We start from the raw sequence: 25,228 nt of genomic DNA, 5'->3' as shown, positions 1-25,228 counted from the left end.
ACAGTTTAGGTTGTATATTCATAGAATATTATATATGCTACACAAACATAACAATTAACTAAGCTGAGATAGAACAGCTCAAGCAAATAGGTAACTTCACCAAGTGACCCAATAAACATGTTGAAGATGGCAAAGGTTATGACTTCAATATTTAGACTCACAGGAAAATAATTTATCAGGAGTCTTCTACCTCTAATGTTCATTACGTTACAGGAGACCCATTTTTTTCTTTATGAGTAGATAATAAAGGTATCAGAATTACTCATGTAAATCAAATGGAGAAGAGACCTAGGGAAAAAAAAAACAAACGACCCACACTCTGAAAACACATTGTGTGACAATGCTATAGAGGCCATAGGGAGCAGAACACAATCACATCTGCTGTCTGTGGACTAATGTGCCATAGCATGCAATTTTGTGCTACATAAACTCAACTTGAATATGCACTGTGGAATCTCTCATTCAACTGCTGTACAATTATTCCCACAACACTGCTTAGCTCTTCCACAATTATTGCTGATATTCAGTCTGCACTGAAAAGACAAATTAATACTAGCAATGACTGACACAGGATTGTCCAATGAAGTGATGCAGACAGCAGGGAGGAAGGCAGGTTCTTCCTCCTCTTGCAACTCCTTTTCCCAGTTTTCCTCTTATCACTTTAAGCAATTCTTCATAAGACACTCACAATGCCGTTCTGGTTTTCTACATGGGTTCTCTAGTGAGAAGTAAATCGAAAGACTGATCCCTATAGTCTTTATTTCCAGGCAGTCTCCTCACAAAGATCAAACAGCCTGTTCTATACCTGACAGATCTACCACCCTGTTCCAGAACAATTCCTGTCTGCAGAAAATAAAGCTTATAGTCTCTCTCCCCTAAATGCTCTCTGCTTTCTTGATTACTGGGGCTAGTATCACCATTCAACCTGTCAGTCAGTTCTGTAATCTTCACATCATCTTCCACTTACGGTTTTCTAAGTTCACTGCAAGGCTGTGCTAAATCACAACAATAATTTCCACTAATATTAACTTTGCTAAAATACAGCATTTCCCGCCCACCATCACAGCCTAAATTCTTTTCCAAGTTCTATCTCCTGTCTCAATTACTGCAAATCCTTTTCTTGCTCACATCCATTGAAAATACTGCTGTAGAGAGTACTTATCAGCCAGCCATTTTGATCACATCACCTCATTTTCTGTTATTCCCTCTTTATCAATATACTTTCACACACACTGGTCAATTGGTCTTGGCAAATCTTTAGATGTTGGTGTGCCAAGATCATAGCCAACTGTGGTGACTGGTATGACCTTAGAGATCGCTTGTAGAGTTTTCTAGCTGCCTGCTGTATCCTAGACTCAAAGCTCTTTGGAGTGAGCAGGGAAAGGAAGTGATCTGTATTTTTCTCCTTTATTCCTGCAACATACAGCACCATGAGCCGCTCTCCACAAAGCATGCTCCTGTATGCCAAAACCATGCATCAAACGTGACAGCAGTTTCCCTGCTAAGAACACTTTATCTTTTAGTCTAACATACCACTTCTTCTATGGCATACGGGTCCTATGATACTGTCTTCTAAAAGAGAGAAAAATATTTCAGCTGGGACACTTTAAAATAGTTCTTAATTATAAAAAACAATAGAACAATGACAAATTCCTCAGGCTGGGATGGTATGGCTATCATTTCACACACTCTAGATATAGTAATTATAACAAGAGGCTTCATAAAGAAATCTAGGGATCACTGAATACTCAAAGCACACTTTTTCAAGTTTACAAGCTCTATTTGAGTTGTTTAGTCTGACACAGATAATTCTAGAATTCTTAAAATATTGTCTTTATTTGCTATTACTAACAGCAACACTATCAGCCTCTCTTGAGCATGAGGGCTTCTTAATAATTCAGAACCTGGCAGAAAGTTTAACGTTCCAGAACTATTTCTAAGGAAAATTCTTCAATGCTGTTAAAGCATACAAGTGAGTTTAGTCTAGACCTATCTGGCTAATTATATACTAGCTCAGCTATACAGGTAGCGATGGAGGTTGACATTAACCCAAGCTGGCAATCCAATGATTAGTGGAAATGCAGATTGATTTGCAGCCCATGCTAAGGCCTGTGCTGCCATGGCTACATCGTTATTGGCATTTAGTTCCTTTAAAATGAGCTACACTATGGCTCAAGAACATTGACTGATGTAGGAAAACTGTGATGCTCCAGACTGATGATGACAAGACCCAGAGGACAGGATTTTGTCCTGTCCATGTGTGAGATCCCACTTAGTGGTAATACTTGCTGCATCTCTAAGAGTACCTTTTGCCCTGTCACCCTTTGCAGTACACACCTATTCCTTGTGGCATTTGCATCCACTGCTGCAATTAAAATTCTGCCTTGATTTCCAATATAAAACATACCCCATTAGCAGTAACTTTTTCTCTGAAATTAATCCTACATTTAATCCATATGCTTCCCTATTATTGTTTTACTGAAAGTGGAGAGAGATGTTAATTATGCTTCATTAGTAAATTTCTTATGTGATAAAAAGCATTCACTTAATTTGAAAGGAAACATTTTGTGATTATCCAAAACCAGGTACCAATTTTATCACTGTAATAAGGTAAGTGTTTATTATAGATAGAATTTTGATGTTTCCCTTATTGAGATTTGTTTATGTTAATGAAATATTTAGATTAACCTTCAGCTCTTACAATTGTTTTGCAATGTGTTCAGACTGAGCTGTTGACCAACAAAATTCAAGCTGGCTACCCATGGCCTTTAGCCTGAATCAGAGCACAAATGTCCTGAAGTCCACTGTGTTCAGAACCAAGCACTGTTGAGAAAGATAGGAGGACCAGATCCAAATTATTTCTGCCACAAATGGCGTAACATAAAAAAGAAGAGGTCTGAAAGAGGCAGATTCCATTTTCACTTCCATAAAAGGAAAGGCTGGAGCAATCAGTGGAGAGGAGAATTCAAGGTTAATGATTAACAGGTAAATAATTACTTGCAAAGCACTGATAATTCTCTCCTTTTCCCATCTCTTGGCAGAATTTAGCAGTGCATCCCCCAACTCTCATTCAGAGAAAGAAGAAATGAAAAGTCTGCAACTTCTCTCATTTTTGTTGCTTTCTTGTATCATCACCCCAGCAAATACATATGGAGGAAAGAAAAAAGGTAAGATCCTATCAAACATAAAGAATGATCATGAACTGTTTTTGAAATGTTTATGCTATAAAAATTCAGTAGTATTGACTGTCTGGTCACCAACATGTTGGGGTTTGGGGTTTTTTTGAGTGTTATGTTCCCTTAAATATGGCATTTAAAACTGTCTGTGTTTACTGGAAAGTGTAGTAGTTTGCAATTATAACAAACATTTTTCAGGGGAAATCTATACATTCTGAGACTACAGACTTAAGATAATCTGACCTTTAACAAAACTTCTGCTGAAGCTAATTTAAAAATGCATTAGTTTGAAAATACACACTGAACTGATATCAGCTATAATATTCTTGGGCTTGGTTCTATAAAATAGATTCAGTCTCCTACTATGAATGAAAATTTCTAGCTATCTGACAGTGTTTAAGCTTTCATTTTCTGAGTTGCATAATGTAGGCTGCCTTTCACCTCAAGTGTGATGAATATCTTTGAGTGAGAGAGATACATCTGCAGTATGTTTTGTAGAGAAGTACTGTGGAGGATTTTTATCATTTACATGGTTGTACAAGCATTTTCTATGCATTTGTGACACTGCACATTATGTCGCTATCTATGCGACTCGAGTATGACAGTGCATCTCAAATGCATTTAATGAAACCTCTCTAATGTGATTGACAAAGAGGATTCCATGGTTTTCTTCCTTGTTTGCGTCATACATAGCAAGCATTAGTTTTCCTTCTTTATCTAACTGCATTTCTAATACTTTGAGTCTGGAGGGGATAAATGTAGCTTTCTTCTTAGTTGGAAATAAAGCAAGATATGCACATTCACAGAAGTATGGCCTCTTTCAGTAGCGTGTTTTGCATTTATGTTAATTTGTATTAACAGTTTTAGAAACCATTTGCTATAAAAATATATGTAATAGGCACAGTGATTTCAATCTACAGGAGGTGGAACCAGATTTCTTTGATTCTACACATGAAACTTCCCCTTGGGTTTCATTTTGAATGATGTAAAAGTCCTTGAATTAAAATGCAATGAGAACTGTAAGTTTCAATTAATGCCATAACTTGGCTTGGCTTAGCAGGCAGCAAGGCCTGCACATCCTTAACAGTCGCTGAACCTTAGCAAGCTATGTAGAAACCTTGATCAAATTCTGTATTTTGGAGAGAATAAAAAGATGAGAACACTAACTTTAGTTTGAGGCTTCTCTCGCATCATCTTTGCCCAGATGTATTCAGGCTCCACTTCGTGCTTAAAGCTTAGTTCACCTTAGATAGAAATGCAAGGCAGAGAGAGCAAATCACTGCACTCCCATTCTTTTACAGCCACAGGTCTCGCCTCGGGCCAGCTCAGCGTTCCCCTGCCCCCCATCTGTGGCACCATTTATAGCAAGGTCATTCACTTCACTCTCTCCATCCCCCTTTCCCCTCATGACCTAGTATTCCCATGTCAATGGACTTCACTTGTTTGCTTATTGTTTCTGCAGCTTGAAACCTTGCTTGTGGGCCAGAAAAGGCGGATCACATGTCATACTAGTGTTCTTAGTGTGCTGAAGTAAGAGATTGGTTTGAGAAACAGAGCAGGTTCATTTCTAAAAATGCAAAAAAAAAAATCTACTGTGTTTTCTTCTAGAGGCTACCCACAGCCTAACTAGAGCTGCTACAGAGAGTAGTTAGCAAGGTTAAAGGCACTGATATTCCATTATGTTGAACTCGGACCCTCATCTCCTGCCAGATTTAAACCAGTACAACTCTAATTCCAACTGTTCATTTAGGTTAATGTACACTTCAGCACCTTTCACTCCCTTGTTTTTCCCCAGCCCAACCTCCGATGCACCAGCTTTGTCCAGAAGATAATGTAACTTACGCTTGTGAAACTTTGCCTTATTTCTGTTACCATTTGATTCAACAGTGTAGCTCAGATAGCTCTGCCTTTGCACAAAATCGGCTCCAGCATGTTACCCATACCCACTAACCTCAAGGAGTCTTTTTCTTCATTTTACTTCTCAGAGAGGCAAATCCATTTGCCATAACGGCATATGCAAACGGCAAATAAAGCTTTAATCCTCACTAAGGGAGGGCTGTGAAGATTTTAGCCCTACATGAGAAGCCTTTTTAATGCTGTCAAGTGGAAATAGCTTTCAGTGAACATGGTATATATTTTGCCTGAATATCCTTCTATGTTGGAGCTTGCTTGTTCTTGCTTTAGCAGGAACTGCAACAGTGAACAGTATAAGGAGCTACAAAGCCTTCTCAAAGTTGAGTGTCTGGCAGATAATTTTAGCAGAAGCAGTTGCCTGGAAGGGAATCATCCTATAAAAGAACAATCACTGTGTAAAAGCCCTTCTTCTTTGTTTGTACCCAGCAAATAAACAACTCCATGCTTCAATTTTCTCTGTATCATTCTATCCACCTACACAATACAAGAAATTACATTGTAAAAGAAGAATTTATAGGAATTAGACTGCAGCAGGTAAATCGCTGTAGATAGATGTATGCAAATCTTTTTGATCAAGTTATGTACATACTATACATACATACACACATACATATTATAAGTTCTTATTTTATACTAATTATGTAGAGTAGGATGGACTGCATAACCAAGTAAACACAACATTGCATTTAAAACACACACTGAGGTTATTCTTAAAAAGCCACAGAGTGTTTCTCAAATGCCATGGTTTTCTTGTATATTTATATGGCAGGAAGTAAGTTTGGCATTTTTTGGCAAAAGTTCATTATCTAAAAGCAGCATCCCGGAAAAAGACCAGAAATAAGCACCTAAAACAACATCCCTGAAGTTTAGCCAAGATGATTCTTTCTAAAAGCATGCAAAAAATATTTCAACATAAGCTCTTATTTATTTTGATTCTTCTCCTGAAAACATAAAACTAGGTGGGAATATATTCCATTATTCCACTTCATGGTGTAGAGCAGAATTATACCGTTGTTGACATGAAAAATCATGTTGAGCTAGCACTTTTTACTTGACGGTCTCACAGCTGGCAGTTCAGCTGGACTACTTTTTCTCCCAAAAGAGAAGGTAACATCTTAGTTGTCGTCCAATTCTGTTATGTTTTAAGTATTACAGGGCTAACACCTTAAGATTATAACATAGACCATGGGAATGAATTATACAGAAATTTGAATAGCTGTTATGTTTACTTTATTCCCCAATAGTATTAAAGAGATGTAAAAGATGTGTTTGGTATATCAAATCCTCTAAAGCCTAGATAAAATTCCTCAATAAAATGCAATGTACGTGGAGTATACTGTATCAGATCTGAAAAACTACAAAAATAATTTCTACTTAAAGCTGAAGAACTATTAGAAATGCAAGAAAAATATTAGATTCAAAAGCCATTAACTGTAGAGATAAAGAACTAGTCTGCTAAGATGATGAAATGATTACCTTTGACATTGAAGGTGAATATCACTTTTACTTTCTAACATTTCTTTAAAGTCAACAACAAATATTAAAAATGTAGAGAAGACCTTCCTTTTAATTCCTTGAAGCATATTCAGTGTAATAGTAATCTGTGCCTTAATCTTCCATTAATTCTGTGTGATTTGGGTTTATACTAAATGACAGAAGAAAACAGACCAAAGCTGGCAAAATCACAGGATACTAGTAACCCAGTCATACTTCTAGTTTGAGAGAAAATTATAATTTTCCAGCAGAGACACAAAGCTAAGATAGCAAACTCAATTCCTTTCATGGGACAGAATGGCACAGTAATCTGTTCCTCCTATCGAAACTCCTTGCTAAACTGTCCAACTAGAAGTTCAAACTCAGCTTGAACACGCTCAACCTTCCACTGTCTTCAGGTAGACAAATTAAGTATCTCATAAGTTTTGCGCTACTTACACACCATGGTTTGATGGGTGGCTGAATTTCAGATGAGCAGTTCCATGAGCAGCAGAACTAAGTTTTGTTCCCAGTCAATTAGATCCTACGTATCCTAAACTCCTCATATCCTAAACTCCAGCTGTGCTTCCATTACGTTCCTGCTCCAAGGTTCTCAGTTCCTTTCCCCATCTCTACAGCATTTCTATACTCCTGAATTACGCCATGATTTATTGCCCCCCATGGTGTCCCAGCACACTAGCTTCCTCATGTACCTTACATAAACGTCACTAGGACCCTCCTCAGTCTGAGATCCGCTCCATGGTCTCTCTCCTCAGCCCTACACTACTGTCACCTCCTCATGCCTGTCACCTAGCATTTTCTGCCTTGCTCTGTGTACATGTGACTGGATCAGGGGTATGCTTGTGTCTTGACTAGCTAGTGCAGACAGGCTCACAGACCAGATAGTAACCGGCCCAGGGCTGCTCACTGCACCAAGTGGGAAGTTACTACTCTCCTGTGTTTGGTATCAGTGCTCAAACAAGACCAAATTCCAGGGAGAAAATGGTTTGAGCTAATTGCATCCTCAATGCCTGCATGAGTTGAACTCAGGCACAAGCCGGTCCTCTCCGAGTTTCCCTGTCTGATGAACAGCTGGTTGTAATGACAGCCACAGTGCAAGCTAACAGCTAAGCTCTATGGATAAGCAACACACTAGAATTAAATATTTACTTGAAACCTATCTTAATGCAACAGCAAATGCATTGCTACAAGGGTCTCTCTTCTCTATCCAGCTGTTGATTTTCAGAAAACATGTAGGAATTTAGTATTTGATACCTCTTTCTCTATATAAAGTTGGATTTAAATTGGCTCAAAAATATACTATTTTTCTCTCCCCTTTCTTCATATGCACAAATATATCATGATTAAAGCCAATGGAAACAAGACTAAAAAACATTAATATTTCTAATTTACTTCAATGGAGTTTATGCATCACCCCTGACCTTGAAATTCAGGTCACTTCTAGTTAGATCGTTTAAACACGGATTCAGGAGCTAAATTTTATGACATACCAAAATATTGGTCCAAGAAATCCTGGAAGCTGGGAGTTCTGATGTGAGGGTACTAACCAGTTACAACTAATGATCTCTGTTATGCTACTATTAGGAAAAGTTCTACAAATGTATTTGCTGCCATTTTCTGAGTGGCTGCATTTCAGAAATATCGTATATATACACACCATTTGCAATTTTCTCAGATGTTTTAGAATTCTACCAACATTTCTACCATCTAAAACAGTTATTCTTCATTTCAGCACCTTAAAAAAATCTACAAATACAATTTCAGACATAAATTTTCACCAGAGTCCAAAATATAACTGTAGTCTATTTGAAGACCCTTTGCTTTCTCCCGTGAAAAGAGACAATAATGGGAACTCGATTGACAAAGGAACTATCCTATGAAACAAGTTTCAGTATTCCTACTAACGCAAGTGACTGAACATCTTAATGAGGAGCTTAAATTCACCAGAGGATTGTAATTCACTTGACTTCAGCATTACATTCTTCTGACTACTATTGGTTCGATAGTGGTTGAACTCATATGACACTTGAGAAACTTGAACATAGAGAACATTTCTTGATAACGTGGCAGAGTGCAGTCTAATTGCTTAACTCATTTTCTTCCTTTTTCTCTCAAGGTTATAGGTTTTTTTTAATATATATTTAGTTTTAATGGAAAGTAACTACCAATAAAAACATTCATTATTAAAGAGAACATTTTTCTTTTCTGCTTATTTTGTGGTTCACTCTAGGTTTATGTTGCACACTTCATTTTGGAAAACAGTTACACCTAATCCATGTGGAGCTTCAGGGTTAGTAAGAGGGTTGCATCAACAGCAGTGCAATATTGATGATGTAGCTCATAACACCATATGGTCCCCTAGGGTGGCCTTAGCACAGTGACCTTTTTTTCCTATATGGTAGTTAGAGTTAAAAGACTGATTGCTGAAGCTAAGCTGGACTCTTTATACAGTGGAATAGCTTGGCAGCAGGTGGATGGGCCAGCAGCCACTTCCAAGCAGCATGATTAAGATTTCCTGGCAACATAACCAGTAACTGGCAAAAGGGACAGAAGGGGCCATCTATCTGCACATGCCAAGACTGGGTGATAAAGTTCACTGCTTTGGCAAAAGGCCAAATGTGAATTACAATTCTTGAAAAAATAATAAATTTAATGTCTATGTTCCAAGTAAAAAAATTATCGCTCTCACATTTTGTACCCTTTCTTCTAGAACAATACACTAATTTTTAAATTATATTACTATGACATTTTTCTCGCTTGTTCCTTTTAATTTAAAAAAAAATTGTTACAATTGCTAATACCCTTAGGAAGCATTGAAGGCACAGGATTGCAGATCCTTACGCATACCCATTATAATTAGCCAACGGAAGTTTTTGCTGGTGCTGAAATGCTTCTAATACAACATGGTTGTTTCATGGTTGTGGAAAAAGGAGTTTGCTTAAAAATACTCAGACATTCTTCTGCCCTCTGCAATTTGCTTGCCCAGTCCAGTGAAATCCATATGAATCTTTTTACCAGCATTACTGCTTGTATTTGGGCTCCTACTTGGCCTCCAGACTTCATGGTGTTGCACCAAGTGCAACAAATAGCTGTCAGGTAAATCAGAGAAAGAAAATGACAAAAAAAAAATTATCTAGAAATATTGAATATGAGTGGAGAAGGTATTTAAACACATACCGTTCTCTGAAATAAAACCAGCATGTCCCACCTGAAAGATCAATTTTTTTAGAGAAACCCTCAAAATTTCTGCTATTTTTAAATATTTGATCCAAATACCACTTTCTAATTTTGCGTACTGGTTTACTCCCTAAGTGAAACTGGTGGAGACTACTTAGAGAGGAATACTGAACCACAGGGGAGATGATGACAGAGCAAATCCAAGGACAAAAAGTAAACCATACACGTTTGATCTTGCTTTGCCCCTGGAGTTAACAAACTCCCACAGAATTCTGCTACATTAGCATGTTATCCCACATCTTAATGCTAACTTTGTCAACAAATATATTGAAACACTGCTGAAATTAAATTTTTCATTTTAAAATCTTGTGGCTCTACTTTATGCATCTCAGACTGAAAACAATCTGGAGTACCTGACTGAGGGATTCCAGTCAGTCTTTCAAGCACCACTCTTTTCCCTTTCAGCAACAGTGTCATAAGGGATGCTGGAAGACACCAGTTAGGGTTTAACTGCATGTTTGCCAATCTGCACTTCCAAAAGCTACTCAAATTAGGGATTCTGTCGAATTGGGGTGGGAAGGCTGTGTGTGTGTGTTCTTTAGTTATACTAATAAAAAAACATATACTGAAAAACTATCAAAATGTATTTTGATTTATTTACCAGGCAATTCATTGTTTAATTAATTTATTGTCCAAGCAATGGTCATGACTTCAGACTAAAACCTGTCCAGAACACACCTGATTAGAATTTCATGAGTTGTAATAAAAATAGTAGTAACTAAATTTTATAGGCTTTCAGACAAAAAACACATTAAGAAATTATACTTACTATTTAAGAGGGTAGTATTTTTATTAGTTATATTTCCATTTGATTATTTTCTGTGTTGTGGTGAAGTAGAATTGCTAGTTTTCGTATTTATGTCACTTATACTTTTAACTTAAGATGACAGAGCCAATGCCTTCAAGGTTTCCTCTTCAGGCACTGGCAATGGGAAGGGAAAGGAAATGGGAGAAACTGATCTTTTTTTTTAAGGGGGAATTGTTTGGTCAATTTTTATTCACTCTAAACAAAGCATTTTCAATGGTGTTATTTAGGCAACGTTTTCACCCCAGAGTTTACAACCTTCCAAGGTTTTTAAAAGTTTCATCACTTTTAAGAATGATGGATGCTATGTAAAATTGTTATCATTATTTTCAGAAAGTCAGAAATGCAGTAGCTTTCATGTAATTGATTACTGTTACCGAAGCAGTGCATTGCTTTCAGTGCCTGAACCATCAGGAAGAAATAACAATATGAATTAGCAATGTTTTTAGGGCACATGGAAAAGGTTTGACCTCCAATTTACTGTGCCAGATGTATCATTTGTAAACTACACATCTTTCTTACTGAATTATGCCATGCAAGAATCCCAAAAGCCTTCTACAGGTATTGAATCAAGCCATTAGTAGCTACTTAAATTCTTTTTTAATACCTAACCCTAGACTCCAGTCCCTATTAATGCTGCAGTATCACTCTTCTGCAACTCGGAGTTAGCAGTTTTCAGACCTTTCAAACATCTGTACAATTTCGTAATTGATCTTGACTAAAATAGCTTATGTCTATGATAACATATAGATTACCACCTCCACAACAGTACTGAACTAAACTACAAGGAAACTTGACAGCCCTAATTGCATTTCATGAGTTTATGCAAATGAGAGTAAGCTGGATGTAGCATGACCTAGAGCAGAGGTTCACCATCTTTCACAAGACTTTCACAGAATAAATCTGTGCAGGATTCCCCAAATTTGCTGTTCAGGTTAAGGACCAACTGCAACGAGGAGAAAAAGGGAGTTTTCTCTGACACTTGAAAGCAACCTCAAAACAGTTTTTCAAGAAGCAGTAGAGAGTTTAATGGACAGGATGTGTTCCTCTCTCCAAAGTACAGAGCAAACAGAGGCAGCTGACTAGATTACAGTTAATTCTCTGGTCTGTTCTCCTGTTAGTACAAAAATGAGCAAGGCAGGTTGTAAAGTTAGAGTCTAGACTTGGAAGAAAAAAGGGAACTTAGAACATTGGTATAAAAAACTCATCTACCAGCATAAAGCATTAGTGACTAGACCTCTGCAGTGCTAGAAACTACACAGAAGGCCAGCTGGCACATCATCGAAAAATCTACTGTGCTCTATATCCATCATGCTTAACTTCTGCTTACCTGGGAATAGAAATTAAAGCTTGTTCTTTTAATTGGGAACAGTTTTTTGTAAGAAACATAATAGATAATTGCTTTCTTAGTAGATAACATCAAAGAGTCATGAAGCCTGAGATACTAAAATGAGGTGTTTATATCAGAAATCTTTGTCTATAAAGCTTGCTCAATAAGGCTCTATAAAGGCTCCTAAAAAAAAGAAAAGTCAGTCTGCAGTGATTAAATTGCTGTTATGTGTTTCATTGACTACTACAATTGCAATTCTGTCACCTTTACTCATACTGGGTAGTAACTACTTCGTTATCCCCAAGCTCACTTGGATACTACCGTACTCTGCCATAAAAAAAGTGAGAGCATCTGGGCACTGCCTTCACCGAAAAGACAGTATTCCCACTGGTTCCAGTACCTAAATGTGCTTTCTGGTATACACCAAGGTCAGTACAGAAAAAAGAAAAACTGAAAGCATTCTTCTGGCCAATAAATAACATTTCAAAAATACACAGAATGCATGCTAGAGGAGGTTGCACAGTAACATTCAGGTGGGGTTTAGATGTCTCCAGGGAAGGAGACTCCACAGCCCCTCTGGCAGCCTGTGCCGGGGCTCTGCCACCCTCCAGGGAAGGAAGTTCTTCCTCACACCCAGCTGGAGCTGCCTGTGTCCCAGTTTGTGCCCGCTGCCCCCTGCCCTGTCGCTGGGCACCACAGCCAAGAGCCTGGCCCCGTCCCCCTGACACCCCAGTCAGGTGTTTGTGTGCGTGGAGAAGATCCCTCTCAGCCTTCTCCTCGCCAGGCCGGGCAGCCCCGGCTCTCCCAGCCTTTTGTCATCAGGGAGACGCTTCAGTCCCCTCATCATCTCTGTAGCCCCTCACTGGACCCTCTCCCATAGTTCCTTGTCTGGAACCGGGGAGCCCAGCCCTGGGCACGGCTCCAGCTGCGGCCTCACCAGGGCAGAGCAGAGGGGAGGGTCACCTCCCCCCACCTGCCGGCCACGCTCCTCCTCGTACACCCCAGGGCACCGCTGGCCCCTTGGCCACCGGGGCACACTGCTGGCTCGTGGGCACCCTGCTGTCCCCCAGCAGCCCAGTCCCTTCCCCGCAGAGCTGCCCCCCAGCAGGGCAGCCCCAGCCTGTGCTGCTGCATGGGGCCGTCCCTCCCTGGGCAGGACCCTACGCTGGCCTTGGTGGCACTTCCCCGTGTCCCTCTGCGCCAGCTCTCCAGCCTGCCCAGGTCTCGCTGAAGGGCAGCGCAGCCTCTGGGGGGGCAGCCGCTCCTCCCCGTTTGGTGTCACCAGCAAAGGTGCTGAGGGCGCGCTCTGCCCCTCCACCCAGGTCACTGGTGAAGGAGTTGAACAAGGCCGGGCCCAGCACTGACCCCTGGGGACACCGCTGGCCACAGGCCTCCAGCGCGACCCTGCGCCGCTGGTCACAGCCCCCCGAGCTCTGCCGTTCAGCCAGTTCTCAGCCCACCTCACTGCCCGCTCCTCTAACCCGCGCTGCCGAGCTTACCTGTGAGCGTGTTGTGGGAGACAGTGCCAAAAGCCCTGCTGAGGTCAACGTAGACAACAGCCACCGCTCTCCCCTCATCAACCCAGCTAGCCATTCCATCAAAGGAGGCTATCAGGCTGGTCAGGCATGAGCTCCCCTTGGTGAATCTGTGTTGACTACCCCTGATAACCTCCTTTTCCTCCGCATGCTTTGAGGTGACCTCCGGGATGAGCTGTTCCAGGGATGGAGGTGAGGCCGACTGGCCTGTAGTTTCCCAGGTCCTCCTTCTTGCCCTTTTTGAAGACTGGAGTGACACTGGCTTTCCCCCCTGTCCTCGGGCACCTCTGCCATTCTCCATGACCTTTCAAAGATGATGGAGAGTGGCTTGGCAATAATACCTGCCAGCTCCCTCAGCGCTCAGGGGTGCAACCTATTGGGGCCCATGGATTTGTGGGTGTCAAGTTTAAGTGATCTCCAACATGATCCTCCTTGACCAAGGGAGAATCTGTCTTTCTCCAGACTTCTCCTCTTGCCTCCAGGAACCATAACTTTTTTAAGAAACTTCAGCCAAGGAATGTGCATCTTAGCAACCTCTGGCTTGGTAGTGTCAGTGTTTCTAAGGAATGTAATGGAGATTATTAACTGATCCAAACTTACAGTCTTTGATCCAGCTCCCAAAATAGACAGTTGTGCTGCTTACTATTTTAATCTCCCTAAGTCATAGCTCAGATTAAGTGGCAATAGAAAGGGCTGCTGACTACCCTGTATCCTTTTATCTGGAATTTTAGTTGCAGAAATGAACACAATTACTGCAGGGGTTTAGAGAATAAAAATAAACCCAGGAGTGTGACATTATCTCATCCAAAAGGAATCTTTGCACATTCCTTCTCCCAAACCCATCTCTGAATTTTAGCAAATTCATAGGATTTGTGCTTTGGATTTGTTTGGTTTCTTTCTTTTATGATTCTGTGCCCTCTTCTTTCTAGCCCTGTTTAGGAAGATTGTGTACATCCATAAAAAATCTTCACCTTTACAGAACACTAAGTGCTAGTCAATGAATTCCATTGAAGATACCTACATGGTCTTAAGATGTATCGAGCCATTCATTTAAATTAAACGTTACTCTCCTCCAAATACCATCAAATAGCCGGTAATTATGAGCATACCAGAAATATTTAAGCTATTAGTTACTTTCCATCTATGAAGTATCAATGTTACTTCTTAAGCTGGCTTAACAAAAAAACCAAAACAAAACCAACAAACAAATACCATTTCTGGCTTTGGATATTTTGAATATGATAATCCTGATGTGCAGAAAGGAACTGAATTCTCAGACATCCAAGAGCTGCACTGCATCCATTCAAGGATCAGGTACTCTGAGCTCAGAAGGACTTCTTACACTGTATGCTTCCGATCAGCATTTAGCACTGAAACCCCAGCACATCATTGCTTCTGATCTCCTCTTTACACATTCTGGACCAAATCCAGAGTTATCTGAACAAATGAGTCTTAGGTTTTTAACAAATAATATTTTTTTACAGTTACTCAGTAACCTACTTTAAGTAACAATTCAACTACTGAGTACCTGTGTCTTTGTTTTTCAGAGTAAACACAGCCATACAACTTAACTGTTGCACCACAGACCTCCGTGGATTCCTAAAATTTCCAGACGGAAGATTGTGTGTTTCAGATACTCCTTTATTTCATGAAAATATTCTTTGATTTTAGCCTAAGTAAAATTAATGATGATTGAAATTATTCTAAGTATAATCAACTTTTATTAAAGCTGGTAGTAGATTTTCCCATGGATTTTCTGTGAGCTGACATTGCCTAGAAATTGCTACTTTGATTCCAATTGTACACTCTTGGATGGTGTGGGTAGTTGGAAAACGCAGTAAACCAGTATTTATCTTCTTGCTGTGCAGCAAGTTAGTCCCTCAGTCCATAACTGTGTTCCTGAGGCAAGCTTCATTGACCAGAATAAGGTGATCAAATGTGAATATTCTTTGCTTTTTGATTTTTAGAATGCCCTTTAACAGTAAAACCAAAGTAAGACTAAGGACATGAGTTATGCCAAATTAAGAATCTAACAGAAAATCAAATACTTACATTAATAAGGGGTGACATTCCACATCTGTCTGGCTCTGGGGGAAAAACCAAGGCCTCAAATACTTGATTTTTGTGTTTTATACTTAACTAGTGTCCAGTGATGGCTTGTTTTGAAGTCTAAAGGAAAGGGTGTAGGTCATTACACAGTGACATTAACAACTTAAGCAGCCCTTGCCTCGGGCCACTGTTGCAGGTACTTCATAAGCTCCTCCATCATGCCAGTACAGCTGCTTGCAGTAAAACAGCTTGGAAACTGATCCAGTTGAAAAATAATCCTATTTTTTCCTGGTGATCCTACTTTTTAGTTGGATCAGCTCCCTGAGCTTGCTTACTGTGCAATAAAGCAGCCAGCTGTACTGAGACAATGATGGAGACTACAGGAGGTCAGGAATGACTGGGTGGCAGCAAGATGGGGAAGAAGTCTGCTTACTGTTGCTCTGAAGTGTTGCTGGCAGCACTGAAGCCAAATGCCTACTTAGGAAGTAAACACCCTAAACATTGAGTCCTTTTCTTAATTTTTTTATTTAAAAATTTTATCCTCAATTAAAAAAACCCAACAATATGCAGTCTACCTTATTGGTTTTCCCCATAACCTAATTTAAGAAAAATAGCATTTGAAAAAACCTAAAACATTATACACTTTACAAAGGAATAAGCAGTAGTAATAGCACTATTTGAGCTGACAAAACAGTGGAAGACACTTTTCACATTCAGCCCAGGCATAATAATTTATTGATTTTTCTAAAAATTCCTCTCAGATCCTAAAGACTACAGTGGCCAGATTCTGATGTCATTTACATCATTAAAGCTTTGAGGTTATACCAGCAGTTTCTGTGAAGCATTCTCCATTGATTCTTTTGTCGGAGAAAAAAGAATTTAACCTTTGCCCTTCTGTGTATGATTATAGTGATTTTATTTATAATCCCTGGGCCTACTAGAATTCTAGATACACACCACACTACCACGCCCCAATTTAATTGATTGATTTCCAAAAATCACTTTAGAAAAAGAAAGAGAAGTCATAAACCCCCTTATTTTATCATTCCAATGACAGCTCATAAAAGATTGCAATTCTTTTTTTCCAGCTAATGTTAATATTTGCATTGGAAAAGTCTAGGGTAATCTCCTTGAAAATACAATTGTTTTCTGCACCATCAGCAACCTATTAGCCAGACAAAACAAAACTCTCATACCTTGGAGCCTTTTGGGTACTTGCTCAAATTAAAGCTTTCATTTCCCCCAGACCCTCTGTACATATTTCAGCAAACTAACCATGTAAGAAGTACCGAAATTAGAGAGAAAAGGTTTAATTATGAATAATCCAATTCCTGTTTCAATCGCTTTCCTATTATTATTTCTGGTTTTAACAAGGCTACTTAGCTTACAAGAGAAATCCCTCTAATAATGGAATTCTAGTGTAGTATTTTTGAGATCTCTGCCTTTTTTACTCAAGATTCCCCATCACCACCCACTCCTCTTTCATTCATACACAAACACGCACTTAGTTAATTGTGTGTGATCACTAAACAAAGAAAAAGGAAGGCATGAGTCCCTAATCAGACACGACAGAAACAAAATCTCTACCCTTCAAGGACAGGGTAATTTCTGTCAGGCATTTTAAAGCCAAGGCAGGTCATTGAAGTTATTATTAGCTTTAATTAGCACTCCCACAAGCTGTTGAATTCTTTACCTGCAGCCAAAGGGCACTCAATATGGTGCAGAATTTGCTAACATCTTTGAAAGAATCACAGAAATATCTCCTCTTTAGAAACACAGGTCTATTGCACAGGAATATGCTTTTGGTAAAATTGTGTCTGATCCATGTACCAAATGATATATAGAAGCAGAGATATGATGAAACTGTTCCAAAACAAAGAAATTCTACAAACATCTAAACAGAATCTTAAAGAGAAAATGAAGACATCTGGCCTTACTTATTATAGTGGTGCTATATTTTAAAGTTTCTAGCAGGTTACAGATAATGCATACCCCAACTCACTTATAATGCTGGTTTTTTTAAGTTAGTGTTTTATGTAGGGATTTGAAGACAAGTCTGTCTGAAAACTGATTTTTTCCCCTTGTGAGCACTGCCCCCCCCCCCCCCCCCCCCCCCGTGAGCAGAATTAGAGACCTGAACTGAATCACAGAGCTCCAAATAAAATACCGATCCTAATTGTGAAATTGGCTAAGAACTGATGAAAGCCCTGTAAGCCACCACTTTTGTTAGGCACATTTCTAACAAAGTGCCATAACAAGGAAGCCTGGCAATAGCTCTCTTTAGTAAAAAACTATAGAGCAGTAGGATTTATTTGAAAGAGGGGAGAAAGAAAATGTGTTAAAATCAGCTATTTTGGGTCTAGAAGATAATCTACAGTGTGACCTTTAGTCTAGAGATAAATTTTCTACAAAAAGCAAGCAAAATTGTAACAGGGTTCGTAAGGTAATGTATTATAAAAACTAAAACTAGTAAAATATTTATTGTAGAACCTAATACATAGGAGCCTGGCTCCTTTAGGACAAAAACAAGCTGCTATTCCCTATGACAAGAAGTTGGAAACAATGGAAAGCCTTAAAAGACACAGGCAAGACATGTCTCCAACTACTATTCCTTGCAAAAGTGAAAAGCAGAAAGAGAGAAACACAAAATAAACACTGCTATGTTTACAAAAATTCAAGGCCGTGCCAGTGCAGCTTGACAGGCAGCAGCTCTTCCATTAGCTGGACGTGCAACCCACCAGCTGAAAGCTAACAACGGCCAGCATCCAGACATGGGGTTGCCTGTGTGACTCAGCTACATTCAAGTTTGTGTCTGTCACCAACAGGCTGCAACTTTGCTACAAGCTCCATTTAGCAATGCATTCTCTTACTGTAGGCATTTTCATACAACCAAATGTCAAATGACAGAGCTGGGAGCAAGGACCCTAGAATATACATCAGTCCCTTCCGTGTGACGCTACACATCCTGCTGTGCGGTTGCAGTGGTCAGTCAGCTCCTTTTGACTTTATCCTTAAAAGTACCACTCAAAATTTTAAAAAACAACTCCGCAACTCCGAATCATCAGTAATCTTACTGGTCACAATTTTAGCATGATCAGTATTACCTCTACTTTAACTTAGACACCAATAAAACCCAAGCTTCTAGGTACTATTAGACAGTATTCAGTGCCAGGAATGGAATCTGTATCTTTAGCCTGCTAGTCCCATTCTTGAAGCTATTTTCTTTTTTTACACTGCAGACAGAAATGTATTCCTCTAAAATTAATATACAATAGCATCAAAATTCTGGCCTTCATTCCCACAGTAATAGTACCATTAGGAGATGAATCAAGATCATTGCTTTTTTATTTTTAATATGTACTTTTTGAAAAGGAAGTGCCACAAATAGAGATGTGACACCAGCTGCCAATGAAGTGTCTGTCATCTTACATAACTTGCAACAATGCACATTTGTAGTGTTTTCATTACCTGACACCAGGGCACAGCAACAAGGTGTATTTCTAGAAATGCAAAAATTCACATGATCTATTTTCTTTAGTATCATGCCACCAGCTGATGGGTGAAATAATTGCCTGAAAGTGCATTGAGTTGTGTCATTCTGTTAAACTAATTAGGATGATGGGAATTCTGGAACTAATTCCCTAGACATCTAACTAAAATCCAGCCTTTTAAACACTATGATAGCAATTAATGTCAAATGTATCAGGAACATTTTCCTTCATGGGTGAAATAAGACAAATCTCTTTACAGGAACAAGCACTGCTGACCTGTAAAAAACTCTCAGAGAGGAACAGAACAAAATTTTCTAACCAATTGTGATGATTCTAGCCAGTTGGCTCATTAACAAGTCCATAAGGTTACAAAGTTAAGTAAAGGTTGACAAGCACTGATAGTATATAGGACCCTGGGATGCCTTGGATGTGCATTTAGATGTTCTGTTTACCAAATAAATAGGAGCTGGAAAGATTCAAAGAATGAGGATGGTGGTTATTTTAGGAGACTCTATATAAGCCTTCAAACTTGTGTTTCAAAAAAAAAATTTAGCAAAATTAGATAACTGAAAAAAAAATACATACAAAATCTCTATTTTTGTAAATGTGATATGAGACATCATGACTCTGGTATCTCAAGACCAGAAGGCATGCGTACTACCCTGTTCACTGAACGACTTCTAAATGAAAATAACCAAATGTATAATGCATATTTATAAGCAAACAAAACTCGGCTAAGTGAGTATGAGCATTGATAAGTGTTTCACTCACAATTTCACTTATTAAGGATTATTCACATTATCTCTAAATCACTTTCATTAAGAGTGCCATATGTTGCTGTTATATCTCTGAACTTTTTCCATTCTTTTTAGCATATCTAAATTCAAATGTTTCAGGCATTAAATATACTTTACAACAACAGCTGTTAGCACAAAGGAGGAATCTGACCCTATAAGAAAGTGCTTTGGCATACTCTGATATTTGTCTGACATTTCCAGTCAGCCAGTACATCTCTTGGTGAACCTGGAGCGTCAGCACAGTAGAGGCAGCAAGAGAATCCAGGGAATTATTAAGTACATAGGGAACAAACTACTACAGAATTTCAGACTTTGCTTTTCACACTAAATCTATAATGTCCAGCTATCTAACCATCATGTCTTCTTTATCATCTATGAAGAAATGAGGAAACCAATGCTAAGATAGCTATGTTTTAAAATTATGCTTTAAAATGTCCCACTTACATATAGGCCACCACACAAAGATATCACACTGATCATTATCCACTCATCATGGAGAAAGATGGTAAGCAGGATTCTAAAGGGCAAGAATGGTTTGCCATTTCCACTATCACTAAACCCAAATGCTCCAAATCCTTAACTTTTTAAAACAAAAATGATGGTTCTCTCTATTAATTTTCAATTTACCTATTAGAAGTCATACAAACATAAAATGCTTGATAAAATAGGACAATCAACAACCTTAACAAGGTATTTTTCTACAGTTAGGAGAAGACGGTTCCAAGAGCAGCAGATGAAATACTACATAGAAGCCTAAAAGCACTATTCTTACCCAGGTTCCCTTGATCTGTTTAAACCCAATGATTACTGGCAGTTTACTCCATTCCATAAGAATCACACAATCCAAACTTAGGTGACTTGCTCATTTCTATCAAGTTTGCTCCTGGAAAAGAAATAATCCAGCTAGAGGAAGGAGACAAAAATAGACTTGTTCAACAGGTTTAAATATACTTTTTGTAAAAATATAGGCATTTTTCATAGTCTCCAGTCCCTACCAGTAAGTCAGAAAGCAGAAAGGCAATTCCTGTACACACCAGTACATGAAGATCAAGCTCCTGGAACCAGGCTACACTCTTTATATCCTAACCAAGCTCTTAAATAATAGAAATTATGCAAATCTCTGAAAAGTTTCTTGCATTATGAAGCACTTAGGTAAAATATGCATGTTCTTAAATAGAACTTCAATAAAAATACTTCTTCTTTATTACAGCAAAGGCTGGCTGTCAGTGCTGCTTGCAATATGGTAGCAAAATGTGAATGAAAGCAATAGAAAGTGGAATGCCAACACAGAAATTTGAAAGCAATCAGTGTGATGTATGTCCTTTTTTGGTTTTACTTTGTTTTATTCTTTGCTGGATTTAAAAAATAAATTTTATAAAATGTATCACTTGAGACTGAAAGCAAGTACCTCAAATACAATAAACATGAAGTCCCCAACATCCAATTAATAAAAAGACATGTTGTCTTTCTGCTTTGATTTTAGTTTTAGGTACACAGGCAAATGCAGTGTTGTGACAGATAATGAAAACAGAACAAGGATTTTCATATTTAATCCATGGTCTCACTCAGCTTCCATGAGAGTATGAGTTTATGTATTAAAAGGATATGGTGAGTGAGAAAGACAGTAGAAGCTCATTTTATTTAATCTATTATTTCTTCTTTTAATAGTATTTTTTATTTGCTCTAACTCCTTTTTCTTCTACGCTAGCAACTATTCATCTTGTTAGTCTCATAGAATTACAGATCATTTAGGTTGCAAAAGAACTTTAAGATGATCAAGTCCAACTATTAACCCAGGACTGCCAAGTCCATCACTAAACCATGTCCCTGAGCACCAGAACTATGCATTTTTTAAACACCTCCAGGGTTGGTGATTCTACCACCAGCTTGGGCACCCTCTTGCAATGTTTGACCACCCTTTCAGTGAATACATTTTTCCTAATATCCAATCTAAACCTCTCTTGGCACAATGTAGATTGTCTACTGTAAGAAGTACTATTGTGCAATAAGAGCAGAACTGCAGTAAATCATTTAACACTTCTCTGAAGCATCAGGAGATTTCTGTTTTGGTTACCAACATTTTGCAAGACTAAATAAAATAACAAGGCACAACAAACAGGTACTATCACACAGCATACAAAATTTTCTGTTGAAGCTGGATTCTGTTTAACTAAAAGACTATTATTTTATAGATTGTTAGAGAATAAGGCTTATGTTGCTAATTATGAGGAATTAGTAAATAATGGGTCTCAGAGTAGAAATTGAAATGGTACAAATAAAACTCAGATAAGAATTCTATTTCCAGATATAGTAATTCAAAAGCAACTTTGAAAGGTTTCTCTACTAAGATAACGATTAACAACTAGGCTGAGCAGGACTTCAATATTTTAAACCATGCTATGTTAAATCTATGTAATTTTGTTCCTTTTTTAAACATTATTTACAATGTCTAAACAAATTTTGTACTCTGGTGGTGGATGAAACTTAAAACAAGTGGCAAGAAATTAGTTACAACACTTCACAATTTTTTAACACTGCGAGATTTTGTTAGAAATTATTGTTATCAGAAAAGTGTGGGTTTTTTCTAGTAGCAACATGTACATTTTCTCTTGCCTTTTTTCTTTCCTTTGATGGTATGTCTAGAAAAATATTTATACAGAATCATGTCCACACTCCTTGAAAGTAGATTTTTGTTTGAGGAAATCTCCCATTACCTTAAAAACACAGCTGTCTCAAAACTGAATGGTCTTACACTGAATCCATCTCTTTGCCAGCTATTCCTCGTTCCCACAACGTCCCTTCCCCCAGGCACGGCCCCCTTTGCAGCTTGCATTGCAAAACCTTCCTGGCCTGAATCACACACCCAGCCAACTGATTCCTGTGACCCAGCTCCACTGAAGTATGCACTTCTCTTTCTATGGAGACTACATTTGACGCTTCTAATTAAAGAAAAAAAAAAAAAGCTGCACATTAATGTTGAGTGAATGAGACCGCTTGATTCCTGCTAGCAGCCAGCTCTATGCCTGCTTTCTATCACACATCTCTTCTCATGTCATTCCCTTTCATTGTGGCGCTCTGGAGAACACCTGGTACCATAGAAAGAATGAGACAAAGTCTCCACAGTCAGGATTTAGGCTTATTTAAAATAACTTTGAAATGCGGCCATATCCCAAATTCATCTTTGCTTTATTTTATAATGAGCTCAATTCATCCTAAAACTATACGAGCTCCATCTTAAACAGACTGAATATCTTGCTAACATTTTATTTTTAGATGATTCCTTTGCCTGACAATTTTGCAGACTACTCAACCAGTCTCCTGACAAATTCAAATTAAAAACATGATAATTAAATACAGAGAAGTATTTCATCCTGTTATAATCTTCAGCTGTCTGAAACATCAGAAGCTGTTATAAAGGAGCTGATTTGTCTCCATAGCAAAAAGAAGAAAGATACCTAGATGCTTGTCTGCATTGATTAATCTGTTGCAACACAGCTTTTGTAGGAAGGCCCAACCATCTAAGCAAATTTTAGGCATTGTCCATAAGATTTTGTGTTTGAAGAGATGTTTATTCTCTCATTTCAGCCCTACCAGCAGCTCAGATTCCAGTTCTCTTGCTTCTTTGGCCAAGGCACTATTTTCTCCAAAACACAGCAGAGATGATTGGGCTTAGACCTAACAGTCCCTGTGATGCATGTCCAGTTGTCCCATGTACTAATATGTTTTACTCACAATTTGTAGAACTTACAATTAGATTAAACGACAAACTGAAAAATATAGAGTCCTCCAAACAAACTCCTCATTTTGCTGAGCAATAGTTTTATCAGAGATCCCATAAGTAACTTGAAGCTTGTCTGTCTCCAGACTTCAAAGCTCTGTATTTCTTTCTCCATAAAATACTCTGCCTTCCTTTTCAGTAAATACATTCAGTCTGCACAGTTCTACTGAAAGAACTTTGTATTCGAGTTGGCAAACAGGTCAGCTATAGCGTCCTCTCTGAATACTGCTTTTATCTGACAGGTCTACGAGTCAGCAACATCTTCCTTAAAGGCTCACTTCCACTATCACATGCATAACCACTACAGCATTTTGTTCAGATGAGTGATGTTCAGTAAATATGCCCTAGGCATATCTAGTCCAAAATTAACACAGCAGCAACAAGATTTAAACTCACAAAGGATCGTACGTGTATCTGACTTTTAATTTATGAAAGATAACTATCTGGAAGCAAAGTGGCACAGGGCAAAGCACAGCACTAGTTAAGTCAAAAGCCTTGTAGGCATGGGAAGAAGGGACGCGGCCCAGGACTGCTGCTGCAATGGATGCAAATGCTGTGTTTTCACACCTACACCACATATATCACATATGTAACTGTGTCGGATTGTCCAGGCACGTTCCCTGCATGCTGGCCAAACTCTTTACTTGCTGATACATTCACATTTTGCAGAGCCAAGGACAAGATGAGGAAAACCAACTCAACTGTCATCTGCTGCATGGGAGGTTTAGGACACTTCAGTGCCAGCAAACAGCTTTCTACCCTAGGCTGAAATGCTATAGTAAACTTGCTTATATGTTTTACTGCCAAACTACATACAACAGAATATAACAGCTATTTGACTGAAGGAATAAATTAATTGGATTAGTAGAAGCTCTTTGGGGCTGTGAGTGCTGCTGTCCCACACCCAGCCTTAGGCAGCCTCTGCCCTTTGGGATGATTTTGTGCTGCAGACACACTCTGTGACACAGTTCCTGTCCAAAGGAATATATGGTGAAAACAGAACTGACTATAGCAAGATGATGACTTCTACAGTTTTTATGTTTTATTAATAAGCTATTGGAGAAAGAGAATGGGGAATCTGTGAAGGTTGTTTCATTGTTTTCCCCATTTCATATTCACTTCAGACCCAACACAGACTGGCCTGGGAACTCTTCTTCATTACGGCAGATAGTAATGTCCCTTTAAAGGACTATGAACCAACCACGGGCTGCTCTGTTTCCACCTGGACTTCAGGACAGCAGAAATACAGATAGGCTGTCAGACCTCAGCTGAGAACTTCTGCCCTCATACAAAGCTAGCTTCTTTCACCTTTGTGTCAGTGACAAAGGAGATGAATGTGGACTAGAATTCATTTTCTAATGGCATGTTTACAGTCCTTCTATTCTCCAGTCCTCATATAACAAGGAAGAATATTTTAATTCTATCTAGAAATTGGAGGAAAGTATTTAAATGATATTTTTTCTCTTCCATAAATAATTCAAGCATACATTTCAGACAAATAACATTTCATTATCTGAAATGTGCCAGTAAAAGCTGAGCTGGGAGAGCTATATTAGGGACATAGGAATTATTCTGCATACCTGAAGGAAACAGATGCAGCAGTTGCTGCATTTCCACCAGGT

General features: G+C 38.7%; 1 protein-coding gene across 2 annotated transcripts in view; it reads left to right on the top strand.

Moving 5' to 3' along the window:
- The first annotated feature begins 3,016 nt into the window (after nucleotides 1-3,016).
- Nucleotides 3,017-25,228, top strand: part of LIPC (lipase C, hepatic type) — a 63,746-nt gene continuing 41,534 nt past the window's right edge. Inside the window, exon 1 of one of the 2 annotated variants that reach the window (XM_056346289.1) lies at nucleotides 3,017-3,167. In XM_056346289.1, coding sequence (XP_056202264.1) covers nucleotides 3,086-3,167 — 82 coding nt within the window. In that variant the 5' untranslated portion in view covers nucleotides 3,017-3,085. The remainder of the gene's footprint in view (nucleotides 3,168-25,228) is intronic. The other variant, XM_056346291.1, reaches the window with a different exon arrangement.

Source organism: Falco biarmicus, chromosome 7 (genome assembly GCF_023638135.1).
Source record: "Falco biarmicus isolate bFalBia1 chromosome 7, bFalBia1.pri, whole genome shotgun sequence".
Taxonomy (NCBI): domain Eukaryota; kingdom Metazoa; phylum Chordata; class Aves; order Falconiformes; family Falconidae; genus Falco; species Falco biarmicus.
Note: the sequence above shows the minus strand (reverse complement) of the source record. Positions and strands in the feature narration are given on the sequence as shown.